The sequence below is a fragment of the Bos indicus x Bos taurus genome, chromosome 14, assembly GCF_003369695.1.
Source record: "Bos indicus x Bos taurus breed Angus x Brahman F1 hybrid chromosome 14, Bos_hybrid_MaternalHap_v2.0, whole genome shotgun sequence".
NCBI lineage: Eukaryota > Metazoa > Chordata > Mammalia > Artiodactyla > Bovidae > Bos > Bos indicus x Bos taurus.
Genome location: NC_040089.1, coordinates 63,095,321 through 63,113,520, shown reverse-complemented (window position 1 = coordinate 63,113,520; position 18,200 = coordinate 63,095,321). Strand labels below are relative to the sequence as shown.

At 44.7% G+C, this 18,200-nt stretch overlaps 1 protein-coding gene across 2 annotated transcripts in view; it reads left to right on the top strand.

The window, feature by feature from the left end:
- GRHL2 (grainyhead like transcription factor 2) overlaps positions 1-18,200 on the top strand; it is a 172,675-nt gene that overhangs the window by 71,531 nt on the left and 82,944 nt on the right. For both annotated transcript variants that reach the window (XM_027561417.1, XM_027561416.1), the window contains exons 5-7: positions 623-678; positions 3,438-3,594; positions 8,490-8,601. In XM_027561417.1, the coding sequence (XP_027417218.1) occupies positions 623-678; positions 3,438-3,594; positions 8,490-8,601 (325 nt within the window). The remainder of the gene's footprint in view (positions 1-622; positions 679-3,437; positions 3,595-8,489; positions 8,602-18,200) is intronic.

Here is an 18,200-nt window from a genome sequence, read left to right as displayed (position 1 = left end):
TCCAGGAACTGTTCTTAGTAGTTCACCACTAATAATGCAGTTAATTCTTCTCATCACTACAACTGTGCATTTTACAGCTGAAGAAAATATAGCACTTGCCCCAGTCTACACAGGCAGCAGGTAAAAGACCTAGAACCTGACTCTAGACAGTCTTGCTCCCGAAACTGTGCTCCTAACACTCTCAGTAGGGCTTATGAAATGCTGTGTGGCCTCCCTGTATTCATTGTTCCATTAACTCAGAATTCGTGACTTTCAGAATAGTGCTGGAGATAAGAAAATAGAAGAGATGTTTAAACGTTTGAGGGAACAGCTTCCAGTACCTGAAAGCACCTTAGGAGCACCTGTGAATATGTGAAGAAAAGTACAAATACATTTTATCTTTTTTTTGTTTGTTTTACATTTTATATTGAATATAATTCTCAATGTGCAGGTACTATGCCAGTTCTGTATACAAATGGTAACTATTTTCTCTGTAGTTGAAAACACAATACCAAAAAAATGTGTAATTTTCCTTTCTAAAACAAGGATAAGACAGTTTGGATACCTTTGTCACTTTGGTGGCGGGGGGAGCATAATGACTCACCTATTTGTTTTAATTTTGATGACTTTTTATATTTTGCAGAAATTTCGGAGTGCTTCGGTTGGGGCTGAGGAGTACATGTATGATCAGACATCAAGGTCGGTTTCCAGGAGATGCCCCTAGACACTGATGCACCGATAACTGTTTAAATGTATCTTCAACTTATACTTCTGCACCTTTAAAGTAAAATCTTCTTCTCTGCACAATGACTTCTAAATTATTATTTCCAGTCTTGACCAGCTTTCTGAGGCCATACTCTTTCTTTGTCCTTTAGTTGGCTAGATATCCCTTCTTAGGTGTTCCTCTGAATGTCAAACACTTGGGCCTCCAACACACCGTGTATATAATGGAACTCTCTTTTTTTCTCCCTTTTCCCCTTCCTTCTTGACTTCTTTCACATCTGTTCTTCCACTTTTATTCCCTCTTTTAAAAAATTAATTAATTCTACTTTTTTGGCTGTGCTGGGTCTTCAGTGCTGCGTGCAGTCTTTCTCCAGTTCTGGCCAGCAGGGGCTACTCTCTCGTTGAGGTGTACGGACTTCTTATTGCGGTGGCTTCTCTTGTTGTGGAACACAGGCTCTGGGTGCGTGGGCTTCAGTAGTTGCAGGGCACAGGCTTACTTGCCCTACGGCATGTGGGATCTTCCTGGACCAGGGATAGAGCCCATGGGCCACCAGGAAGTCCTGCTTTCATTTCTTGTTATGCGTAATGATGTAGCCATCCTCCTAGCCACACACTCCAGAGGTGCCTGAAGACGGGAGAGAAGGGTGTGAATGAATGAATCTCTCCCATTTGCAAATCTTACCACTGATTTCACCGTTTCAAAATAAAACACAAATTCCTTATGAAGGTGGTTAGAGCCCTCCATGCACTGTAGACCTCTTCTCCCACTGTGTTTCTTGCCCCTTTACTTTTACGGGTATGACGCTCTTTTCTTCTGTCTGTTTTCTCTTAAAGTCTTTCTGCTCCTTCAGAGTCTTGTTCCAACCTCAGGCTCCCCAGTTATCCTCTCCAGATTGTTCCAGACAGAATTTGGCTGTGCAGTGGTGGCAGCGAAGGGTAGGTAGGGAAAAGGCAGAGAAGAAAGTTTCAAATCAACTTCTAAAATATGGAAATGCATGGGTAATTTACATGCTGTCCGTCCAGATAACCATGCAACCAGCTCTTGGGCCATTAAAAAGAGCATTGACCTACCATTTTCCTGCCCTGTTTTTGCTTTCTGCTGCTGTCATTGTTCCCTGGAGTGAGCGAGTTTCTCAGCTTCTTCTCAGCTGTGAAATGAGGAAGGTGGTTCTTATCTTATGCTGTTGATCAGCCTGGGGGACGTGAATCCCCTGAAATTATATTACAAATCATTTGTGTGCATATGTGCTTTTATCTGGGGAGAAAGTTCACAGCTTTCTTCATATTTTTCAAGCAGTGATTCCTAATATCCTGTCCAGGTCTCAAATTTTCTGATTCAGTGGTTATCTTGAAATTGCTTTTTCCAGGCAAAATGACAGTGGACTCGATTCTATCTTGAATGATTTATTTCCCACCTTATTCTAAGACGCATATTCTGGAATTCACTTTATCAGCTTTAACGTAAGATTTTCTATCATATAAGAGAAATATTATTTTGCCCTTCAGATTTCTTTCTCATTTAAGTTAAAAGATATGAAACATTGCAGAAATATTCAACATAGAAAGCAAGAGTGCCCCTTAATCTTATGGGTAGATCATTTTAGGAAGCAAACTTTGAATCTTTTTGTACCTAGTCTTTCACAGACTATGAAATTTAAAGGGCTAAAAAAATAGACACAGTGAAGAGTTTCTGATGATCCAGAAAACAGACAAAGCATTTGCAGTTGGATCATCATCTGCGCCTTCCTGCAGGGTAGCAGAAATAAGTATTCTGAACGAGCATCTTAAATAAAAAAGACGGTGGTTCATATTCATTGCTCATTTTAAACAATGGCTATGTTTTTCAAAGTTGGGAAAATTAGTGTTTTCCTTTTACAAGTTAAATTATATTTGTCAAATATTAGGGAAATTATTAAGAGCAGTGATCTTCAAACTTTTTTTCTGTAATAGGCTAGATATTAAGTATTTTAGTTTTAGCGAATTACACAGTCTCTGTCGCAACTCCTCAGCCCGGCTGTGGCAGTGCAAAAGCAGCCATGAGAAGATAGAAACAGATGAGTGTAGCTGTGGGCCAGTAAAACTTTATTTACAAAAACAGCCAGCCAACTGGCTCTGGCCCAAGGACCATTGTTTGCAACCTCCTGCTTTAGAGCAGTAACCCTGTCATGAGTTCTTCTGCAGGCTTAGAAAACAAGACCCCAAATCAAAAAATAATCCCTGTTATGAAACTAGATTCCCTAGAATTTTCAATCATGAGTGTTGAGTTCTAGATTTTTATATTCTGAGGTATTTTAAAGTGGGATGTAGCTGTGTGCAACACCTCAGTTAGACAAAAGAAGGTTAAGTATATGGATCAATTGAACAAAGGTACTCACACCTATGGCTTATAGCCAGCATGAAAGAAGCAAGTCCTATCTAAGTTAAGGCGTTGCAAAGTGCCAGCTTAAACCTAACAGAGGCTCCCCTGGCCCTGCCTGGCTCAGTGGGATGGGCATGCCATGGACTTTCTCCCTTTCTTAACCATCTGGTTTATGGGCCACTAATAGAAATGTTATGTGCACTGTACTAGCAGTGACCTTTGGTATGGTCTCATCTCTTTTGCCATATGCTGTGTTTTGTCTGTGAAATGGAGTAAACGTTGGTTAATGTTCATACAAAATGTTATTGATGTGAAATTGATCCCAAAGGCAGAAATGTCTGAGTGAATCTGACCACTATTTGCTTTCTGTTCACAGTGGCACATTTCAGTACACCCTGGAAGCCACCAAATCTCTCCGTCAGAAGCAAGGGGAGGGCCCGATGACCTACCTCAACAAGGGGCAGTTCTATGCCATCACGCTCAGCGAGACGGGGGACAACAAGTGCTTCCGACACCCCATCAGCAAAGTCAGGGTAGGAGCCTCGTTTCTCAAATAAAGCATGGAGGGATCAGATGAAGGCATTGTTACTTCCCAGCCTTGTGGAAGGGCGTGTAAAAAAAATTCCAAAGTAAATAATTCTAGAACAAATGTCAGAATTGGGGCACAAGAACTTATTGGCCTGCAGTTTATCATTTTAATCAGTAACCAATAAACCCCAGGGAACAGACATGGTGGGAACATGCTTTCTGACCGTATCCAAGGGATTTTCCCAGCTTCATTCATTGCCTATGTGGTATCTAGTTACTATCATCATTGTTTTCAATCAAATGATGTTCATTTTTCCAGTAAGTAGCTGTAAGTCAGAGCATATCTGTGGGTGGGAAAGAGCTGGGCTTTCTTCTGTAAAAGAGGGTGCAATTCATACATTCATACATACAAAGAGCCCTTTGCAGCTCTGCTTAAAAGCCTTCTGCAGCCCAGTGCTTACTTACTAAGGAGTCAAGGGGTTCAGTTCAGTTGCTCAGTCGTGTCCGATTCTTTGTGACTCCATTGACTGCAGCACATCAGGCTTTCCTATTCATCACCAACTCCTGAAACCTGCTCAAACTCATGTCCATCGAGTTGGTGATGCCATCCAACCATCTCATCCTCCATTGTCCCCTTCTCCTCCTGCCTTCAATCATTCCCAGCATCAGGATCTTTTCAAATGAGTCAGTTGAAATTTCTCATCAGGTGGCCAAAGTATTGGAGTTTCAGCTTCAGCATCAGTCTTTGCAATGAATATTCAGGACTGATTTCCTTTAGGATTGATTGGTTGGATCTCCTTGCAGTCTAAGGGACTCTCAAAGAGTCTTCTCCAACACCACTGTTCAAAAGCATCAATTCTTTGGCGCTTAGCTTTCTTTATAGCCCTACTCTCACATCCATACATGACTACCGGAAAAACCATAGCTTTGACTAAATGGACCTTTGTTGGCAAAGTAATGTCTCTGCTTTTTAATGTGCTATCTAGGTTTGTCATAGCTTTTCTTCCAAGGAGTAAGCGTCTTTTAATTTCATGGCTACAGTCACCATCTGCAGTGATTTTTGGAGCCCCTCAAAATAAAGCCTGTCACTGTTTCCATTGTTTCCCCATCTATTTGCTATGAAGTGGTGGAACTGGATGCCATGGTCTTAGTTTTCTGAATGTTGAGTTTTAAGCCAACTTTTTCACTCTCCTCTTTCGCTTTCATCAGGTCCACCATAGTTTGGTCGCAGGTCAAACAAAAGGGAGGAAACACAGCCCTGCCCATCGACAGAAAATTGGATTATAGATTTACTGAGCATGGCCCTGGCCATCACAACAAGATCCAGTTTCCCCCACAGTCATTCTCTCCCATCAGGAAGCTTCCATAAGCCTCATCCTTATCCCTCAGAGGGCAGACAGAATGAAAACCAGAATCACAGAAAGCTAATAAACTGATCACATGGACCACAGCCTGTTCTAACTCAATGAAACTATGAGCCATGCCATGTAGGGCCACCCAACATGGGTCATGGTGGAGAGTTCTGACAAAACATGATCCGCTGGAGAAGGGAATGGCAAACCACTTCAGTATTCGTGAGAACCCCATGAACAGTACGAAAAGTCAAGGAGTGGGCATGATATGATCCCCACCTGGAGTGACTTGAAAGAATTTTCACATCCATGAAGGCTAGTTCTGTTTGTGGGAAATGAAACTGTTTTGGAAGTCTGCCAGCTTCTGGCATTCTCGACTCTGCCAAGAAGGGCAGGACCTGGTAATGCTTCTCTACTGAAAAGGAAAATTATATATACAAGAGCTCTGAAAAGAGGTTGAAGGACTTTCCTGCCCTGTTGTAAAATGATTTATGCTGCTGTGTGCGTGCCTCCTTATTTTATTATAACTGCCTCCCCCTAAGCTGTTTCTTCAGTACACTGAGGAAGGAACGCCGTGCTCCTCCGGGCCCAGTTCAGCGCATCTCAAATTCCCACACAAAGGGTAACACATGAGGTTACAGAGAAAAGTGTATCTGGGCACCTGCTGGCTGACTTGCCTGTTACTAGCTTTAGGTAAAATCACTGCAGTGGTGTGCTCTTGAATCAACTGGGTTTTATGACATTGTTTCCATGAGAAAGACAAGGGAGAACTGCTCCTCCTTTGTCCAGGCCTTCCTCCCTTCAAGTCTGTCCCAGTTCCAGATTGGAGCTTTAGGAGGCAGGGTGGTTGAGAGTGAAGGGAAGGATGGGGAGGGAGGCTCTGGGACTAATGTCCTACCTGAGGCTGCGCTCCGGGGCAGGTGCAAAGGTGCTCAGTGTGCTGTGTGCCTCCAGGGGGCTTAGTATGTCCCAAGCCTGCGGTCAGGCCTGCAGTGGAGGGATGCCGTCCTCGTCCCCATCGTCCCAACAACCAGAGCCACAATAGAACAGCTCGTATTTATTGTGTGTGTACGTTGAACACCGTACATCGAGTAACTCTCGGAAACTACCAACAACCCTATGCCACAGACATTACTTCTGTAATGTTCCAGATGAGGAAACTTGGCCTTTCAGAAGTCAGCGACTGGCCAAGGTCACACAGCTCAAATGTGAGGGAGCCAGGTTCTATCCTGAACAATCAGACTTCTAACCTACTCTCTTAACACCCAAGTGTACAGTACTGAACAGCATGGAGGCCTGAAAGGCATAGGCTCCACCTCTGGAAATTGACCCTGGTGCGCCCTATGCCATCGTATATGAATGCCTGGTGAGAAGACACTGGATACCTCTTCTTTTTCAAAAAATCTTGCCAATTACAAGGTAGTGTATAACTCATATACACCTTGGTAATAACACCATTATCATCACCCTGAAAAGATGATGTTAGTAATCTAAGGCCATGGCAGCAGTTTGGAGTACAGCGACTTTTCCAAGAATTTTCTTTCATTGAAATCATGAAAATAATGTAGTTTATTTTATCTCCTTTTGTTCCATTTTGCCTAAAACAAAGAGCCTTCCTTCTCTTCAGGTCTTCAATCTAACAGCCTTGGAGAACAGGATGGCCCTTCTTGGAGTGTGTCTGTCTTACTCCTCGGCTCTGGGAGAGCAAGCTGCCTGGAGGAGCAAGGAATGCACTTAGAATCTCTGAGCACTGATTTCTGCTAACAGTGCTACATCCTAAGTCAGAGCCTGTGGCCTTGGTAATAGCAGTTTCAAACTGCCTTTTTCTTTATCACTGGAAAAATACATTTCCATACCAAAACCAGGCCATTACTTATGCTAATTTAGTCATTGACTAGAAAAAAGTCACCCGAAATGTTATTTTTATTTTGGGACAGACAGAAATAAACAACAGGAGGCTGTGCAGTGAATGTTTACGTAGAAATAGAAAGACCTGAGGAAGGGGAAGGGGGAAGGATGGAGGGAGGCCGAGCCCCGGGTTCTACCAGCACAGCCCGTGAGTCCCTTTCTCGTCAGCTCTCCCGCACGCCTTTGTGAGTCATGCTGCTTGTGGATTCGAATAATATGGATGCATTATTTCTAAACCAGCTTTTCTGACAAACCTCTGCTTTTTTTGTGTGACACATATTTACATACCACTGGGAATAAGCCAGATCTTGACACTACAGCTACTATCATGCATTTGGTATCTCTTATTTGTCGGGCACTACGGACATGGTCACCCCACTCCAGTACTCTTGCCTGGAGAATCTATGGATGGAGGAGCCTGGTGGGCTGCAGTCCATGGGGTCGCTAGGAATCGGACACGACTGAGAGACTTCCCTTTCACTTTTCACTTTCATGCATTGGAGAAGGAAATGGCAACCCACTCCAGTGTTCTTGCCTGGAGAATCCCACGGACAGGGGAGCCTGGTGGGCTGCCGTCTATGGGGTCGCACATAGTCGGACACGACTGAAGTGACTTAGCAGCAGCAGCAGGGACACGGTGGTGAGTGACACTATATCCCCGCCCTTATTAACATAAGCCACTGCCACGGACTGAGTAACTGTAGGTAATTAGGTAGATATGTGTCAAATGCTACAGGGGTCAAGGCATTAAGGAATGAGAGTTGATGAACTATTCTCTTGAAATAGCAGAAAAATGTCTAAGAGGTATTTTGGATATGGAATGAGATGGGGAGTATATTCCTGGATATAGTATTCCTCATGCTGTAATTAAAGGGTTGTAAGTTGGTTTTGTTTTTTTTTTTGGTTTGTTTGGTGATTTTGGGTACCTTCTCCATCTCGTAAATGACAATGAATTAACATATATTTAGTTTAGCAAGACAGCTTGGAACTTAGACGTGGAAGTCATTTGGGATTCTTATTTCTACAGATATAATTAGTTTCATGGGCTCATTTAAAAGTATATCCACATATTTAAGGAAATCATATGGTTGACTTTGTATCTTTTGGTCTGTGATATATCTGTATTTTATATCATTGTTCATCAGTGTGAGCTCATCTTTTAGTATTTCTCTCAGTACCATCACTGATCCAGTCAGAGGCACTTAATTAGGCCAGAAACACATATTTGCTCTTTTACAAAAGCACCAAATTCTATGTTTAAGGATATGCCATTTCAAAAATGGCCTTGTATTCAATGTAAGAAAAAAATCTTTTTTGGTATTCCCACTCACCTCACAAAATAGTACATTTGCTGGTAAATTGGTTAATCCAATTGTGTGTTAGTCATGGTAAAGATGAGGTAGCATTTTTTTTTTTTTTTTTTTTTTTTACTCTGTGCTGTTTTCATTTCCCACTTATTTTCTAAAAAGTAGGCCTATTTTGAAACAAAATAAACCCTACAACTGAGCTTATCTAAAGCAAGAAAAGCAAATTTACAGAAATTAAGGCAACACACCTCTGGTAGGATTCCCAGAACTGGACACTGTGGAGCAGGAGAGGCTGAATGGAAAATAAGCTGTGTGGTTCTCCCTGCCCTGCAGAGCGTGGTGATGGTGGTCTTCAGTGAGGACAAAAACCGGGATGAGCAGCTGAAATACTGGAAGTACTGGCACTCTCGGCAGCACACCGCAAAGCAGAGGGTCCTTGACATTGGTAAGTTGACCTTGACCTTGACCTTCTTGCATGGTCTTTGGTAAACCTCCATGTTGCCTTGATAGAAAGAAGAGCCCAGAAATCACAGCTGAGACCTACATCACTCCTGTGATGTGCCTGGCACTAGTTTGGAACGTTTCCAATATTTCAGTACATTTAGTACAAATTGGACTGAGAAGTCAAGATTGGGCTAAGCTTAGAGCAAAACACTTTGTGTCCCATAGAAGTCAACTGTGTCTCATATAATAATAGATTTAGATTTACCATGGCCAGGCCAGTTTCTGAAACGTATTTCCATGCCCTCTTGTGTTTGAGCCTAATAACTGGCAGGCAGGCCAGAGGAACTCTTATTCCTTCCTGTAACACAAGTAACGTGGGCTCATTTGGATCTAAGGTACTCGTGAAGGTCACGGGACTAGATAGAGCATTCTAGTTCTCTAATTTTCTATCTTGTGTTCCTTCTATCCAAACACACGTCTAGTGCAAAGAGTACTAGGTGATCAGACTAATGCAGAGTTTGAGAGAGCGTTCTTGGCAGTAGAGAAGGAATGATCTGCCCAGTGCATTTCCGGGAGTCTGTATATTCCTAAACATCATGCTTGTTCTTCAGAGATTCGGAGCCCCTGGGTGGGACTCAAGAGTCCAGTCAAGAGAACAGAGCCCATACCAAGTGGTTCTATGGAGAGAATTCATTGCCAAGATTGGGAGGGTGGAAGGCCCCACAAGGCCATGAGAGAGGAGCCACAGCAGGAACTTGCTGCTATTTGCTGGAGGGCCAAAGGATCAAAGGAGAGGGGGTAGGAGTTGTGAGAGCCCCCAGGCAGGGACAGGATCGGCAGGAGCCACAGCTGGGACCGTGGAGGGAGCAGCTGTCTTAGAGCAGCGAGGACGCGGACCCCAGAGGGAGCAGCTATTTTAGAATAGCGAGAACCGCAGAGAATCTGCCAGAAACACCCCTCAGTGTAGAGCAAGGGGGGGAGGGTACGCCCTGCCCCCCAGCCTCCCCTAGCACTTTCCATTGACCCCGTTAGCCTGAAGAGGAGGGCACCTCCCAGGCACATGCACTTTGCAGGAATCAACCTCTAGACACAGAGCAAAGCAGGGGGTGCCAGGGATTGATCTTAAAGTGTCTAGAAATAACTTAAGACCACAGTAATTATATGTGTTTCTAAATAATTTTAACAGTTCATGTACATTCTGCTTCCATAAGAAATTATTTCCCATTTATAGGCTTTATTTTCACGTTTCCCAGACCTTGAGGCACAGTCCCAGTGAGGACAGGCCAAGTCCAGTGAGGAAGGTTTCCGCTGTGTTGGACACCAGAGTTGATAATGAAGCACTAGAAGGATGTTTACTTTGATTTCTTTCACATTATAACAAAGGACTTTTTCAAACCTTTTATCTCACACTTGCTGGGACCCTTTGACCAATAGTAGAGGAACTAAGGTAGGGTTGGAGACTCGCTGTAGAACATATGGAAACTAATTTGCTGGTTTTTCTTGCAAAATGGCTACACCACTCCTTATCTCTACCACAGATGCACACACTCACACACATCTCCTTTCAACTAGTCAAACGAATTTATTTAATAAACAAGGAAACCAAGGCTTACTGACCCACCTTTCCTTTCCTCCGATAATTAGTGCAAGACTTAGTGCAAGTGCTGGGATAAAAGCGATCTTCCTCACCCAAGTCACACCCTGAACCCCCAAGATGGACCAACTGGGAAGAAGGGTTTGGGAATACTTGCTGTAACCTGCTTTGGAGGCAGTCTGCCCAGAGCAGAGGAACAATTTTATTTTATTTGAAAAGTTAGCCTTATAATTACTGCCCAAGAAAGGAGCAATTAAGTAGAAATGTGGCCTAGGTCCAAATAAGGCAAATAATAAACACGTTTTACTGGCATACCTGTGGGTTCAACTTTGATGTTGTTACATGGTTTACTTTTCTTAGCCCAGAATGATCTCTCAGGTCTCATAGGATTTCAGATCTTATCTCTCTTCTTTATCACCTCCTGGCTGCTTTTTCTCCCTCATGTAACCCTTTGCACATGTGTGTGTGCACACAAACACACACACATTTATCACTGAGATTTGTGACTTTGACTCAGTAACTTCATGGCTACCTGGGCTGTTTGCTGACTCTGAGATTGAGGCATTGAATCAGCCTCTTAGGTTCAAATGAAAAATCAATTTTCTGACCACAGTCTCTACCCCTCACCTCAACCTGACAGGATGAGGAAAGATGGAAGAAATTCCTCTCATTCATTCTTGTACCAAATTTTAAAAAATCAAGCAACTTGTTCCTCTGTCAGTGGGCGGTTAACACCATTTCCAGTAGAAAGGGTGGGGGGTGAGGTTGCTGTGGCGACTGCATGCGTGTGCTGCGTGCCCTCCCCGTGGTAACTCTGCAGGGCTGTGTTGAGAATGTCTGTGAGGCTGCACCTGCGCTCAGCCAGGGGGCTACCAGTGCCTGCTGAGGGGGAGGAGGCCCAGGAGTGAGTTTATGCTATACCTTTGTCAGTTTGGGTGGAGAACCTTCTAGTGGCTGGCCTGCAAGAGAAAAGGAAAAATCCAGAAGTGTGTAATGTGTTATTTTTCTTTACCTTTATGAACTGGAGATTAAAGCTGGCTCTCCCAAGTTGCAGTTCCCCAAGCCTCTCCCAGCCACTGTGGTCAGCAAGTCCAACTGAAGCCTGTAGGTAGTGACTTTGAAGCTGGCATTAGAGACTGAGATGAGGCCCTTTTTTGCTAAAACGAGCATTCGTAACCTGGGTCCTTGGGTCTGTGGGTGGGCTTCGGGGAACCTACACTCCTCAAGTTATGTGCAATACCACTCTGTGTTTGGATACACAGGTCCTTTCACCTTTCCAGGGGTGCCCAGGATAGCCAGCCCTCCTGCCATCCCTCAGTCTCCCTGCTTCCCTTCCAAGCAGCACCCAGTGGAGCTCTCACCTCTCTGTGTCTTTCTTCAACATCCCCTCAGAACTCATGTGCTCAGTCGACTCTTGGCGACGCCATGGACTGTAGGCCACTAGGCTCATCTGTCCATGGGATTTCCCAGGCAAGCATACTGGAGTGGCTTGCCATTTCCTTCTCCGGGGAACTCACCACTCATGCTCGAGGGTCATCCTGTCACCTCTGGGCCCTGATATAATCATGCCTGGAGCACATTCTCCATCTTTCCCTACATAAATTGTCTCCTCTGGATTAGACTGTTGGTTGTTCTTTGTGGCCCCGCCTCATCGCCCACTCCTGCCCTCTGAGTAACCTGTGTGTGCCGGCTGCCTGATGGGAGAGGACCCTCAGCGTCCCTGTTGGAGTCCCCATCTGTGGAAAGGCCATCCACGGAAAGTGGAGGGCCAAGGAAGAGAGCTGCTCCTCAGAGCAGGGGGCACCTCAGCTGCCAGCTTCCTGAGTGCTGAGCAGAGTTCCTGGTGAGTCCCTTCCTGCCTCACACCAGTCACATCCCTCCCTGGGCGGATACTCACATGTTGCCTGACTTGTTCCCTCACTTCTTGGAGGCCTTTGCTTGTCGTCACCGTATCAGAGAGACCTTCCCTCTCACCTCACCCAAACATCACGCCCTCGTCGCTCTCAAGCTGCCTTAACTCTACTCCACTGCAGAGCCGTGTCGCCACCAAACATGTTATGAATACATGTTTCTATTTCTTCTTGTGTCCCCCCTCATGCTACACTAAGCCCCATAAGAGCAGACACTAGTCTGTTTTCTTTTCTGCTCCAGGCCTAATGCCTCTCACAGAGCCTGAGTCACCGTGAGCATTTGATAAATATTTCCTGAAGGAATGAATGAACGTATGAACGAACGAATGAACGCACGTAAGGATGAAACTCTTGCTGCAGTGATAGGAAGCTGGCTTTCAAAGGCGCGAACTGTGTCTTCGTAACAGCTCCGGGGTGTCTGTTGCCTTTTGTGTGCCACGCTCTTTCTATACATCAGACTTAAGCATTTTGTCCTTCGTCCTGAAAACAGCTTATTTTATTGCTGAAAAGCTGAGAGGGTGAGGTGTGAAGAATTTTACCCAGGATCAAACACCTGGTAAGTGGTGAAGATGGAAATTCAGGATTGCTAGAGTGTGCACCCCTTGTTTTTTTTAATTATTGTGTGTCTTCACTCCACTGTCTCTCATCTTTGTATCCTGACCTCTAGATCACTCTGCCGCCCCCCCCCCCCCAGCCCCTAATCACATGCAGAGTAACTGCAAGCTGTCATGAATTGACCTTGCGCTGAGGCCCTGCCTCTCTCCACTGCACCTTCCTTTCCAGACGCTGAGAACGCTTTGCACTCTGGGTGGCAGGACTCGGCTGCTGCTAGTTCTGGCATTTCTAAAAACCAGTTCAGATGTGTGGTTCTTGTACATTAGGCCATAAACTATGTTGGTGGGGAAGGAAACATTAGCAATTAGCTCTTGCTGGATATAAGTAGAACAAACAAACCCCAGCCCAAGTGCACTCTGCTGCTCTGCAAAGCACATAAGTAGAGTTCTCCAAGTTTCACAAGTTCTTTATTGTGAACTCGTCGGATAGCAACAGTTACTCCAGGTCATCAATATGTTCACATTCTGCAGCCTAAAGAGTGTTCCTGCACTAATTGTACCTACTGTATGGAATCACCACTTTGATGGTATCTGTCCTTTGCTCATCTCTGAGTGTGAAACCCCCTTTCTCAACGGACATGGAGTCAGTGTTGATCCCATCTTAGTTACCACCAGCTTGCAGAAAGGCAGAGTAATTTCACCTTCACTCAGGAAACCGACCCTTCGTTAGGAACTGGTGATTCAGAGATAAATAAATAAGGCAGAGCCCCATCTTCAAGTTGCTCCAGACTGGAGGCAAGAAGATGACTGGTGAGAGGCAGATGGGAGGAACACTTGCCGTAGATGTTTCTAAGTCCCCTCTGAAAAGATAACCAGAACATGTGAGGTCAAAAAGGTGGGGGAGGGTGCTGTGAGCCAAGGAAACAGCCCATGCAGAGGTATAGGAATCAAGACAGTAAAACCAAAGTGAGATTGGCACGTGATTTTATAAAATCTGATAAAACTGTTGGCAAAAATGGGAGGGGTAAAACTCTCGTGCATGCTGGTGGGTGTATCATTGATTCAACTTACACAGTGGGTGGGGAGACAAGTAAACTGGGAATAAACTGGGCTGAAAAATGAGCTGGAAGGCTGTGGGAATTGTGGAGAGGCTTGCTTTTTTAAGGGGAATTTTAGAGTAACCTGGTGGCTCAGACAGTGAAGAATCTGCCTGCAATGCAGGAGACCTGGGTTCGATGCCTGGGTTGGGAAGATCCCGTGGAGAAGGGGATGGTTACCTACTCCAGTATTCTCGGCGGGAGAATCCCATGGACAGGGGAGCCTGGTGGGCTGCAGTCCATGGGGTCACTGAGTCGGACATGACTGAGTGGCTAACACTTTCTTAGAGTGACAGGGGTAGGAAGTATAGATGGGATTTGCTGGTCTCAAGCTGTAAGAGGAGACCCATGTAAAGCTGTTTCAGTGAGGTACAGACTGAAGCTCTGGGTCTCCCATGGAGGCTGAATGAGCCCAGGAGGGTGTTTTGGGGTCCAAAGCCCAGAAAGTTCCTGGTATGAGAGGGCTGTTGACTCCGACCACACGTATCCTGGTGGTCAACTCAGAGCTGCAGGCGGAACACCGGGGAAATGCTCTCTCAGACCGTTGGGTGGGTCTTTGCAGAGGCGCGTCACCACACCAGATACCGAGGGGAACTGCGCTCAGAGCTTCTCGTCTTCTGCCGCGGTGCACTCGTGTGGCTCCACAGAACCTTGCTTTGCAGTTTTGTCGGGGAGATTTTCGAAATGTGTGTGCTTATACTTTTTTTATATTGAGGTGTAACATGCATATTTTGTTTTTCATTAATCCATGTTTTTCTCTTGTTGAACACAGTGGGCTTTAGAGATGCAGGAATATATAAGTGAGGGCCCATAAGAGATGTCCCTCATCCAGGGGAGTGTTCCATTCGCCCATTGGTCCTCCCAGAACTCTGACAAGGGGGAGACTGGGCAGAAATACAGGCAAATGGAATACTCTGATGAGGTGACATTTCTCTTTATTGAGTTGCAGGGTTTTATTTGGGAGACTTTGCTCAACTGCTGATGATTTTTAGCAGGACTGAGCCAGGGTCCGGGTGGGATGAAGTGAGGGAGAGACTGGTTATAGCTGGGGAGAGACCCCGAGGAGTAAGCTGTAAAGGAGAGATGCAAAAATTAACTCAGGAATGAGAGATGAATTCTAGAACTGGTAGACTTTCAGAACTGACTGGCTGTAGGGATAAAGGAGAAGAAAAAGATCACAGAAAGAAAGTGCAGCTTTGCCAATGAGGTAGGGGTTGGGAGTAGCAGCAAGCATGGTGCCCCAGGTGCCAGGGGAGTGCGGGCTGACTGATGCTGAGTCCAGCCAGGGGCACAGTGACTTTTAGGCACCATCTACACATTAAACAGGCCGGGAGTTCCCTGGGACTCATTTGCACAGTGGAGAGATCCAGTTTTGCCCCATGTAAGCCATTTTAAAAATATTTGAAAGGAACTACCAATCATAAAATGAACCAGAATGCGCAGCAAGTCTACTCAAAGTGTGAATAATTACAGAACCACTTTCTTGGGAAAGAATGTTTTTCTGTTTCCTTTCAAGCAAGGAAGGAAAATTATAAGACATTCAACAACTAACATTGATTTATAGAATGAAAAATCAGAAGCTACAGCAGATAGATTGAGACTCATTCAAATATAGCTTCTCTCTACTGAACAGAATTAAGAATTATTTGCTTGCTTGACAATGCAGCTTTTTCAAAACAATGAGCATCACAGTTTTTGCACTTTCCAAAAGGGTGGTATGGATGGTGATGTAATTAGACTAATTCCCCAAGCACGTCCGAATGAGCAAAATTACTTGATAGTCACATCCAATGTAATCAGTATTGACATCATTTTGCAGTTAATTGTGAAACCAACCATTTGCTCTTTATTCAATCTGTCTTTGATTTTGGTTCCCAGAAAGTAATCTTTCCTTGTATTAGTATGTATTATATTGTTAATATTAATCCCATTGTTTTCCATTGACAGGCAGTTATAGTCTCTTTGGTTATTAGCATGTGATTATAGGATTTTCATCTGTGCCCTAATACAAATGTATTTCTTTATTTTAAAATTGTCCTGTTGATAGCAATCTTATATTAAGATAAAGTTTTCATGAATCCTTAAGGTCTGATGAAATCAAAACATTTTTTCAAGTTTAGTTCGAGATAGTTTTCTGTGAGGGTCAAAGAGAAGCCTTTCGGGAGATTCTCGAATACAGCATTTCGTTGACCACTGTGACTTTCGCAGCTTGGCTCATCTGTCCGGGGCTGGGAGCTCTCTTCTGTGTGGAGTCGTACTCCACTTTCAAATAGGAATTGTGAATAAAACTAAGTTACACCTTTAGTTTTCCTTTGAGCTTTCTAGAGGAGCCTGGCTGTGGATGTGCCTTACAAGTGTGCTTTCTTGCAGTTTTTATAGTCAAATGCTGGCTTGGGCTACTCAAAGCTGTGCAGAGAAGTGGGGCGTGGTGGTGTAGAGATTGGTGGGCTGGGAGAGGCATCTGCTGGTTTTCAAGAGGTCAGGTAGCCAAGTAGTCAGCATGAATCTGTGGCCCAAATGGGCCTAGACTCAGGCATGAGTAAGATGTGGAGTAGGAAGTGACTCCTCTTTCAAGAAACATGGATGGAAGGAAAGAGGAAGACCTAGCAATGGTTTGGAAGGAAATCTGCCAAGACCAGGGCCTGAATGTGTGGTCATTTGGTGAACTCTGGCCCTGTCCTGGCCCCTTCCCTTGTGGGGATGGCTGGGGGAACCCCAGATCACCATAGGGTGCCCTGCAGCTTGCCTCTCTCTTCCCCAGGGTTGCCCACTCTGCCACTGAGTTTTGTTCTGCGGTGAGCCCTCCTCCCCCAGCACTGAGCAAACCTGCTCTCTCCCTGCAGCTGGGAAAGTGTGGGACTTCCCTCCTTTAAAAATAACTCAAGGAAATGGAATTTTGATTTTTTATATTTCCTAGACTCTTTCCACACTTCTGAATAGATATGAAAAGTAAATTTGATTCAAAACCAAACCAAACCCCTTGAGAGCCCTCAATTTAAAAAATAAATAAATAATAACCCAACCCAGGGCTGGTTGGTGAGAGTCAGGGCAGTGAGTGAGTCAGAGCTGAGATAGTGGAGCAGCCTTGGCCCCTGCTTCCTGCACGGGTGGGGGTAGGGAGGAGAGGTTGGGGTGTGGCCCCGGCTCTGCCCCACCTGCTGTTTGATCATCAGCTCCGGTTGCTGAAACAGTCACAGGCAGTGCGAGGCACCCTCTGATTTACAGAGAAGCACTGTAGCCACAGCTACTGGACAACTGTTTTCATCATCAACTTTGGTTAGAAAACATGGCCGTGATAAAAATCGTAGCCTGTTAATGCTGTATTTAAAAGATGATACACTGCAAATATTCTTTAAACTTTAATCTTAGTTCAAGCAGAACATACTCATTTTCAATAAAAATTGAACCACCGTGAGTTTTTCTTTATCGAATGCGTGTCTCCATATGAGTGTTAGGAGCTGATTCTATTGGGGACAGCACCTCTGGGGAGAATCATTTCCTCCTTGGCATGTGTGCCTAGGGTGATGGAGAGTTCCTCCAGCCTTCCCCCGAGACAGGGCCAGAGTTCACCAACTGTCCACACATCCAGGCAGATTTCCTTCCAAACTATTGCTGGGTCTTCCTCTTTCCTTACAATCCATGTTTCTTAAAAGAGGCATCATTTCCCTCCTCACATCTTACTCACATGTGAATCCAGCATAATCTGCCTTTTATTAAGATTTCTTTTTTTTTTTAACTGGAGTATTGTTGCTTTACAATACTATGTTAGTTTCTGCTGCACCGCAGAGTGAGTCGGCCGTATGTACACATACCTCCCTCTTTTCCGGATGTCCTTCACATTTGGGTCACCAGAGAGCGCCTAGCAGAACTCCCTGTGCCGTGCATCCTCGTCAGTTACCCGTGTTAAACACGTAGTGTGTGAGTCCCCATTGCTCCACCCACTGCATCTCCTCCATCCTTGGGACCCTTATGTTTGTTCTCTGCATCTGCATCTCTAGTCCTGCTTTGCAAATAAGGTCCTCTATACCATTTTTCTAGGTTCCACATATGAAAGTGAAAGTCGCTCAGTCGTGTCCGACTCTTTGCAACCCCATGGGCTATACACTTTTTGGATTTCTCCAGGCCAGAATACTGGAGTGGGTAGTCTTTCCCTCCTCCAGGGGATCTTCCCAACCCAGTGATTGAACCCAGGTTTCCAACATTGCAGGCAGATTCTTTACCAGATCAGCCACGAGGGAAGCCCAAAATGTGTGTCATATATTTATTTTTCTCTTTCTGACTTAACTCTGTGACAGTCTCTAAGTCCATCCATACCTCTACAAATGGCACAGTTTCATCCCTTTTAATGGCTCATAATTTTCCATTGTATAGATATGTGTGTGTATACATATGTGTATATGTATACATATATGTGTATATATATATATGCCACATCTTCTTTATCT